At 36.4% G+C, this 8,680-nt stretch overlaps 3 protein-coding genes across 9 annotated transcripts; 1 reads left to right on the top strand and 2 right to left on the bottom strand.

Annotated features, from left to right (window-relative positions):
• Positions 1-293: 293 nt before the first annotated feature.
• LOC106314803 (probable DNA-directed RNA polymerase subunit delta) lies at positions 294-2,963 on the bottom strand. The gene is made up of 3 exons (XM_013752626.1): positions 2,776-2,963; positions 632-788; positions 294-587 (listed from the first exon to the last, which is right to left on the bottom strand). The coding sequence occupies exons 1-3, from the start codon at positions 2,961-2,963 to the stop codon at positions 294-296; spliced, it is 639 nt and encodes a 212-aa protein (XP_013608080.1).
• A 75-nt stretch (positions 2,964-3,038) lies between these two features.
• On the top strand, positions 3,039-5,023 carry LOC106314802. Its single transcript, XM_013752624.1, has 3 exons — positions 3,039-3,830; positions 3,939-4,693; positions 4,900-5,023. The coding sequence occupies exons 1-3, from the start codon at positions 3,039-3,041 to the stop codon at positions 5,021-5,023; spliced, it is 1,671 nt and encodes a 556-aa protein (XP_013608078.1).
• A 706-nt stretch (positions 5,024-5,729) lies between these two features.
• LOC106316470 lies at positions 5,730-6,880 on the bottom strand. Of its 7 annotated transcripts, none has more exons than XM_013754361.1 (5): positions 6,579-6,880; positions 6,461-6,509; positions 6,119-6,241; positions 5,995-6,050; positions 5,730-5,885 (listed from the first exon to the last, which is right to left on the bottom strand). In XM_013754361.1, exons 1-5 carry the CDS (start codon positions 6,659-6,661, stop codon positions 5,840-5,842), a joined length of 357 nt encoding a protein of 118 aa, XP_013609815.1. In that variant the 5' UTR covers positions 6,662-6,880; the 3' UTR covers positions 5,730-5,839. The 7 variants fall into 7 exon arrangements, with proteins under 7 accessions (XP_013609815.1, XP_013609814.1, XP_013609816.1 ...); XM_013754360.1 differs by having other exon boundaries at positions 5,969-6,040; XM_013754362.1 differs by having other exon boundaries at positions 5,995-6,040.
• Between the last annotated feature and the right edge of the window lie 1,800 nt (positions 6,881-8,680).

Raw genomic sequence — 8,680 nt, 5'->3', positions numbered from 1 at the left:
TTCGACATTGTTCCGGTGAAACAATCGTATTGTGCTCTCTCTTTATCTCATCCACCATCTCCTGTGACTTAATTTTAGGATTAATTCTAAGCTTCTCCTCAAAAAGATGCCCAATTTTTCCACTCTTCAAAAGCTTTGTGTAGCCGGATCTTACCCATATATGACTGTCATTGTACACTTTCACCATCAACTTGTTTCTGCCTCTCTCAAAAGAACAATAAACCCTCCAAGGACACTTTTTTCTACATGTTTTACAGTTGACACCAAGGCGATCAGACAAAGACTTGTAGAACTTATTGTGTCTTCAAAGAGTACTTGAGAACAGCATACTTGAACTCCTTAGCAGTGTTAAAAGTCTTTCGTAGCGCAACAATGTCATCAGGCCCGTAGTTGAATTTCCTACATTCTTCTTCCACATCACGATCATCATTGAATAAAGGATCCGGAATGTGATCTTCGTCCCAAATATCATCACCACTGTCATCGTTAGCATCATACAAGTCATCTCCATCTTCTTGTGCTGCAGCTTCAAAGTGATCAGAAGACAAGTTAGCCTCTCCAACCTCTACTTCGAATAACTCATTCTCCTTATATCCAGCCCTATCTTCAACTATAACCTATAACCTATAACCTCACAGTCATCTCCCTCAACAGATGAAGAAGAATCCGACTCTGCAACTGCTTCTTCATTCACACGGTTTCCACCATCAGTTTCTTCTTCATTCTGTATATCTTCTCCATTATGTATCTCTTCTTCATTATGTATTTCTTCTTCAACAACAACAGGCCTATAAAAAAAATTAACATACTTAAATCAAACAAAAGAGATTATTGAACTCAAACATGATACACCAGAGTTTAAGTGTTTACCTTTCAATCTCTGTCGAATTAGGAATTGTGGGTTCGAAATAAACAGATGGTGTCCTCCGAATCGGAAGTTTGTTCCTTTTTCCACCAGAATTTCCGAAGAACGTTCTCACCAGAATCTGATTGGAATTGATCTTCACTCACTGGAAATTGCTTTCTCCCTGTCGAAATTTCTCTGAGAAAATCAGTTTTAGGGTTCCTGAGTTTTGAAAGCAGAAGCCGATCTCTTTCCTTTTTTCTAATCGTCGCTACCGAAGAGTTAACGTTTGACTAATTTAAGTCTAATTTTGCATTATTAATAGTATGTTTGGGAATAAATGTGCACAAGTTGTACTTGGGTATTAAAAGTGCTAATTTAAAATAGTTGAGGAATTAAAAACTTTTTTTTCCTATTTGCAACACACATTTGTTGTATTTATTGTCTCTTATGCCCTTCAGACATGTCTATCTCTCTGTTACTCAATTTTTCATAGTTAACTAGATTTTTCTTCAGCATTAAAACATGAATTAAAACTTTCCTAATTCTTCACAAAACCACAAATCCTAATCTCACTTAAATCTTTTTTTTTCTCGTCAGTAAATTTTTTTCAAATCTTTACAAACCACAAACCTTAATCATAGTGTTGGAACTATTTTGTGAACATTATGAATAATAAATTCATATGTCAAAAATGATGTTTTATTTGAATGAGAAATAGATGTCTAATGTGTGTGATTTGAGAAACTTGTACAAAGTAGCAAATACACTCATTGGATATTTGAACTTGGATTTGGGTTTTGATTTGTTATTTGGACTTCATGTTCATTAACTTAAATCAAATATATGTTGATCTTTTATATTGATAAAATATAGAAAAGAAATTCATTTTAAAGTATATTATTTTGTTTGAATTGGTCAAAACAATAATAATTTTACTCTTTAATTTTTTGGTCAAAATGTAGAATAAATTCACATACTAATTTACAAGAATTAAAGTCTCCATTAGTGTACCATCGAAGTTTCATTTTGTGTTGAAGAATGAAATTTGTACTTCTCGTTATTTTTCTATAAAAGGTCTTGTAAGCATTATAGAAAAAAATAGACTTTCAACAACAACAAATCACTTTCTCCTACTTTGAATAGTTATGTTAGTATTTTTTTTTTTTAGTCTGAGAGTACATCACAAAATGAGGTTCGATAGATTCTGTTTTTCGGTGATGGTAAACAGAAACAATGCTGCAGTTGTATCCTAGGAATCTGATCGCTATGAAACCGTCATACTACGGGGCGTTTAAAGATTTAAGGGAAAGAGATTAACCATCTTGACTCTGCAATTCTTCTTTATTCTTATATTTCGGTATTGTAATTTTAATTTATGTTCTTATTAATTTTAAAAATATCAGTTGTCCTATGGTAGTAAAATAAGTTTCATACACTCTTAAATCTTTTAAATATTTTTTATGCTTATTCACTAACAATACTGATATTTGTAAAAGGTTATCGTTAAGAACATGTTAAAGATGCCGGAATCGGATCTATTGGGTTCTTTTAAAATAATTTTTTTTTACAATTTTAATTTTGTAAATTTTCATTGGTATTTTTATACTAACGAAAACTGATTATTTTGTGAAGTGTTTTTGTCATGAAAACATGAATTATGAAATTTATTATGATGGAAAATCAATCCAATATGACTGAAACAGACATGTGTATTGTAGTTTATAAAGTTAATATTTTGGAGAATAATCATATAATGGGTATGAGTGCCAAGATTGTTGAATTAACTCCCTTTGGAAGAAATCCCATCTGAAACACGGACTGAACCGCGATGGTGAAATCATGAGTTATCACCGGCCAGGCTGTTTTGAAGAATTCGCAAGGAAACCCATCAGGCCCTGGCGATTTATTTGATGGCATAGAAAAAAAACACATTCTTAATCTCCTCAGCAGAAACAACAACCTCCAACCCTTTGCAGTCCTCCAAGGAGCATTCAAAATCCAGCAGGTTCCTTAACTCCTCCACAGACACACCCAGATAGCTCTCCGGAACTTGATTAAGGATCCCAGAAAAAAAAATCTCAGCCTCTAGTTTTATCTCAGAATGCTGTTTGGCCATATTACCATTTGGACATCTGACCTCCTTCAAAGTGTTTTGGGCTTGCCCTGTCCTGATTGAATTGTTGCAACGGAGATGAGGGACTGTAGACCCATTGCTTGTTGCAATGTGCTCTATAAAGTAGTCTCAAAAGTTCTTGCCAACCGGTTAAAAAAACTACTTCCCAGGATCATTATTGCAAACAAGTCCGCTTTTGTGAAGGGTAGGCTGCTGATGGAAAATGTGCTTCTGGCTTCAGAAGTAGTTAAGGATTATCACAAGAACTCGATCGCTCCTCGTTGTGCTATGAAACTGGATATTTCTAAAGCTTTTGATTCTGTTCAATGGTCCTTCCTTCTGAACAGTCCAGTGGCTATGGGATTCCCAGAAAGATTTATCCATTGGATCAAGTTATGTGTTACCACTCCCTCCTTCTCGGTCCAAGTCAACAGAGATTTAGCTGGCTATATCCAGAGCTCAAGGGGGCTGCGCCAGGGCTGTTCCCTTTCACCATATCTCTTCGTTCTTTGTATGAACGTTTTGTCATATAAAATTGACAAAGCGTTGAGGGAGAAGAAATTTGGAATCTATCCTCGGTGTCAATCTCTCGCCCTCACCCATCTCTGCTTTTTTGACGACTTGATGGTGTTTGTGGAAGGTACCAAGAACTCTGTAGAAGGAGTGCTCTCAGTATTTGATGAATTTGCAGGGTGGTCGGGTCTTTCTATCAGCCTAGAGAAATCAACTATCTTTATGGTTGGGATTGCTGAAGGTGAGAGAAGTAGAATTCTCACAAACTTCCCGTTTGCTGAGGGTAAGCTTACAGTCTGTTACTTGGGATTACCTCTGATGACTCAGGTTATGGGTAGACAAGATTATTTGCCACAGGTTGAAAAGATCAGAGGTCGGATGAGCACATGGACTTGTTGGTTTTTATCCTATGCAGGAAGACTGCAATTGATTAAGTTTGTCTTAATGAGCATTGTTAACTTCTAGGGCACTGTCTTTCGACTTCCAGGTCAATGTTCAAAAGAGATTGAGAAACTCTGCTCCGCTTTCTTGTGGTCTAGGCCAGAGCTTAAGTCTACTGGTGCTAAGGTTGCGTGTCAGGACATCTGTAAAACAAAAGACAAGGGTGGGCTGGCGATTTGGCCGTTGAAAGAAGTTAACCATCTAAAGCTTATCTGGAGAATGTTTCCTGGAGACTCTCTTTGGGGTAAGTGGATTAGAACTAATCTTCTCAAAAAGAAAAGCTTCTGGGAAGTTAGTGAGAAAACGCAAGCAGGCTCTTGGATATGGAGGAAAATGCTCAAGTTGAGATATGTAGCCAGGCCATTTCATATGAAGGATGTGGGAAATGGGAGACAGATCTCCTTCTGGTTCGATCGGTGGTCTGAGTTTGGGGTGATGTCTGAGTTACTTGGTGAGAGAGGTATACTTGAAATGGGTATCCGAAGGGAAGCTACTTTGGAGGAAGCTCTCTGCAATCAAAGGAGGAAGAAAAGACACAGACGGCCTATCTTAAATGACATTGAAAAGGAGATGAGTATTGTTAAAGAAAAGCTGAGTTCTGAAATGGAGGATGTGGATTTGTGGGGATGGAAGTCGGGTTACAAAAACAACTTTTCAACCACTGAGACATGGCAGCAGACACAAGAAGTAGGGTCGGCTTGTACCTGGGGGAAGAGTATCTGGTTCTCTCAGGCTTCACCAAAGTTTGCCTTCATGACTTGGATTGCAATGCATGACAGGTTAGCAACAATGGATCGCATATCTGGTTGGAGTCAAGGTGTAGACTCTATTTGTGTGCTATGTAAAATGGCTTCTGAGACAAGAAACCATCTCTTTTTTGAGTGCTCGTTCTCATCATTGATTTGGGAACAACTTGTCAAAGGGATTTTGGGCGGATCATATTCAAATAAGTGGAACATCATTGTTGAATTGATCTCTGCCCCAGCAATGGAAAAAAGGAAGAGTTTCTGTCTCAGATATGCATTACAAGTCACCTTGTATACATTGTGGTGGGAAAGAAACACGCGCCGTCATGGAGACTCTCTTATGGCGTCGCAAGCCTTGACTAAGCTTATAGATAAGTCAATCAGGAATAAACTCAGCCTGGTACAAAGGAATAAAATGAAAGGCATGGAAGGCATATTGCAGTATTGGTTTGGCACAAGACTGTAAATAAGTTTCGATAGCTAGGAGATAGCAGGGTAGAAGATCTAAAGAGTTAGAAGTTTTCCGCTTTTCTAATCAAAGACCCACTTGATGTAAAAATGTTTTTTGATGAATAAAACTTAACATTCATTAGAAAAGAAATAATAATCATATAATGGTTTTGATGGCAAAAATAATATCTTAAAATGATATGTATCACTACAGGAAATGTGGGTAGTAATAGCGGACGGAAAACGCTATGTGTCATGTATAATAGTGTTTCCTTGTCCGCTCTGACAGCGCCTGTTATAATAGGTCCGACCCTTTTAATAGCGGTTTTTCTTTGTGCCATAATTAAGCGTACAACAATAGCGCGTTTATGTTCGCAATTGTTAATATTTATAATAACGTTGTGCAAATGTTATTAAAACCTAATAATTTGATTTTCTCGATAACAAAGATAGCAAATGTTTTGTGTTATTAATTAGTTTTTAAATAATCTGAAAATTTGTTAATAATAATTATGAATTGATTTTTTGTGATAATTAATTCGAAAATTTGTAATAAAAAGAATTTAAATTATTACAATCAGTTTACAAATAAAATCAATTTTACAAAACTAAACTAGTACATATTAAAAAAAAAACTAATTAAAACACATTAAACCAAAATCTAATTAACCCTAAACCTAAACCTAAGCCGCCGTCTTCCTCAAGCTCCTTGTTTCACTTCGACCTTCCTCAAGGTTCATCTGTCTCTTCCACTTTCCTCAAGCTTCCGCAGTATCTGAAAAGCACACAAAACAAGTGTTGGTAAATACAATGATTTGAGGACATACACCCATACTTAAGACTGGAACCAATCAGTACAAGATAACTTATCTCAACACCCATACTTAAGCACGATTGTCTTAAAGTCTGCCGTATAGAGCAATGTTTTAGCTGTATAAACCTTCAAGGCAATGAATCAACAGACATAAGCAAAGAAGAAGAAAGTCTCAGTCTTTACTGTCACAATACCTTCAAAGGCTGCACTTGGCATTCCAGTAGAGACTGCAACATTCGTGTGAGTCTAGACGGAGACAAGTTCGTGACATCTCCTCTGCACAACACCAGCTCTTGCTCACGAGTCACGACCACCACCTTTACCAGGAACAAAAAAAAATATTGATAAGCCTTCGTTGGATGAAAGAAGTAGAAATATGTAACTTGGTCTTTCACTGAACCAAATGGTCTCTAACTGAAATTAAAACAAGCAGAGCACATTTCAATAATCAAGCTGAGTCTCTTACGAGCATGTAATGAACAAACACATGAAAATTACAGAATGATGAAAACAAATCAGACAAGCTAAAACAATACCTTGCAAACGCTAGGACATAGTTTTGGCAGAGTCATCCCTCTTGTATTTCTGCAACACACATAACTAAAGAAATGAACTTTAACTTCAAACCAAACCATATAAAGCATAAAACTTTACTTCGCCTTATCAATGACCACTTTTTTACGAACAAGCTTCCTGTAACAAGAACAAAAAAAAAACACAGAGAGAATAAGAGACATAGAGTGAGAGACAGAGAAGTGATAAGTCGTGGTTATGACGAGCGTGACGGTGGTGGTGGCGACTCCGGTGAAGACGGATCTGAGAAGCGATGGTGGTGGTGACGAGCGATTGGGGATGGGAGAGATGGCGATGGTGGTGATGGTAACGAGCGATGGTGGTGGTGACTTCGCGTCGCGTCGCGTCTTCTACTTTCTCTACCATCTACGAACTCCATCTTCTCTCTCTCTCGTTTCTCTGACTCGTAGATTTCAGAAAAAAATAATTAAAAAAGAATAAAAGAATAATTAATCTCAAGCGTCCATTCAATATCATCCAAGGGTGTAGAAGGTGATCTGTGTCATTAAAAACAAGTAAACCAATAGGAACAAAAGGTGAGGATTGACACGAGAATCATTTTCGACCATTGATCCAAATCAATCAATGGTTCAAAAGAAAAACAATACAGATTATCTTTTTATTTATCTATAACTATTATAAAAATCATCTAAGCTTTAAATACTTTAGTATCATAACTTAAAACTTGAAATCTAAATTTTGTATTTGAAATTTTAATTTTTTTACGGAATTATAATTTATTTAAAAGTTAAGATTCAATGTTTTATGATATATTTAAAAATGAGATATGTAGTTTAGGGGTTAGTGTTAATATTTGGGATTAAGTATATGATTTGAGTTTTCGAATATATTCGGAGTTTAAATTTAAAGTCTCTATTATAGGTTTGTAAAGATTCGATCTATGATTTTGTATGTACAGTTTAAATTTGGGGTATAGGGTATTAGATATAGGGTGTAGATTAAAGATTTAATGTTTGACTTTTAAAATGAATAAATTTTGAGTTTTGATTAAGGATCAAGTTTAAAATTTAGATTTTGAATTTAAAGTTTAGGGTTTGAAGTATGATATAAGGTTTGAGGTTAAGTTTTGGGGTTTATGGTTTGAAATACTCTTTGGCAGGCAGGGTTTATGTCATAGAATGGAAGCTCATGTAGTTTTCTTGATGTATAGTGTCATTGCATATTTGATGATCAATAATTTTTTGTCTGAGAATTATTCTAGATTTTTTTTTCACGAAACAACACTTACCATAATCATATTTGAAAACTCAAACCACATCGATTCAATTATTTAATAAGAAAATTAAATCAAATCAAAACATTAAAAGTGAAAAAAACAAATAAGCTAAGAAAGCTTCGAGTTCCAGCTCTCACATACGTAAATATAAGTTACATTCTCTCAAACCTAAAGTTCTCTTGATGATCTTTTAAGTACTTCAGGAACTCATCATCATGGAGAATGATACTCGTATTGGCAACACCTAAGAAGAGCCAAACCACATTTTCACCCTGTTGGATATTCACAATAGAGGAAACAATACTGGCTCACCCATGAAAACCTCCGCACAACGTTGCTCACATCTCCACCGCACGACCACGCCTTGCCTCCTCTGTCGTCAAGATTCATATTTTCTGATTGTGGAAAAAGGAAAAACCCTGCATCTGATTGACCTCTCAGAATATCCTAACATTTTAAAAGCATATTCTTTTGTTCGTCTCAAAGCAAAAGACAACAGAAGCACCCTACAAGGAAACAACAAGGATTCTGAGGGAAAAAATCGTCGGAATTTCGTCGGAATATCGTTATTCCGACGACATACCGACGAAACAAGTCGTCGGAAATAATTCCTCGGAATTTCATGTTTCCTCGGAAATCCATCGAAATTTTCCGACGGAATTCCGAGGAAACAAACTTCCGAGGAAATTCCGAGGATCCCATGTTTGTCGGAAAAGTCCTCGGAATATACCGAGGGAGAGCTTCGTCGGGATATCTCCTCGGACGTTCATCGATCGATGCGTTTTTGGACATATATACCTCGATCGATAGGAATATACCGAGGGACATATTCCTCGGAATATACCGAGGGACCGGTTCCTCGGAATATTCCGAGGGAAACGTCCCTCGGTATATACCGAGGGAAAAGTTCCTCGGTATATTCCGAGGAACCTGTCCCTCGGTATAT

Source organism: Brassica oleracea, chromosome C9 (assembly GCF_000695525.1).
Source record: "Brassica oleracea var. oleracea cultivar TO1000 chromosome C9, BOL, whole genome shotgun sequence".
In the NCBI taxonomy this organism is placed as follows: domain Eukaryota; kingdom Viridiplantae; phylum Streptophyta; class Magnoliopsida; order Brassicales; family Brassicaceae; genus Brassica; species Brassica oleracea.
Note: the sequence above shows the minus strand (reverse complement) of the source record. Positions and strands in the feature narration are given on the sequence as shown.

Bases quoted from the DNA above. Each gene is read 5' to 3' on its own strand.
- LOC106314803 (XM_013752626.1), bottom strand. From the start codon at position 2,963: ATGGCCAAACAGCATTCTGAGATAAAACTAGAGGCTGAGATTTTTTTT. The intron at 789-2,775 runs GTTTTTTTTCTA...TTTTTTTTATAG, and splicing joins GCTGAGGAGATTAAGAATGT to GCCTGTTGTTGTTGAAGAAG. The intron at 588-631 runs GTTATAGGTTAT...GCTGGATATAAG, and splicing joins TTGAGGGAGATGACTGTGAG to GAGAATGAGTTATTCGAAGT.
- LOC106314802 (XM_013752624.1), top strand. From the start codon at position 3,039: ATGAGGGACTGTAGACCCATTGCTTGTTGCAATGTGCTCTATAAAGTA. The intron at 3,831-3,938 runs GTTGAAAAGATC...GTTAACTTCTAG, and splicing joins GACAAGATTATTTGCCACAG to GGCACTGTCTTTCGACTTCC. The intron at 4,694-4,899 runs GTTAGCAACAAT...TCTCTGCCCCAG, and splicing joins TGGATTGCAATGCATGACAG to CAATGGAAAAAAGGAAGAGT.
- LOC106316470 (XM_013754358.1), bottom strand. From the start codon at position 6,661: ATGTCTCTTATTCTCTCTGTGTTTTTTTTTTGTTCTTGTTACAGGAAG. The intron at 6,510-6,578 runs GTAAAGTTTTAT...TGTGTGTTGCAG, and splicing joins GTGGTCATTGATAAGGCGAA to AAATACAAGAGGGATGACTC. The intron at 6,041-6,118 runs GTATTGTGACAG...AGGTTTATACAG, and splicing joins GCCAAGTGCAGCCTTTGAAG to CTAAAACATTGCTCTATACG.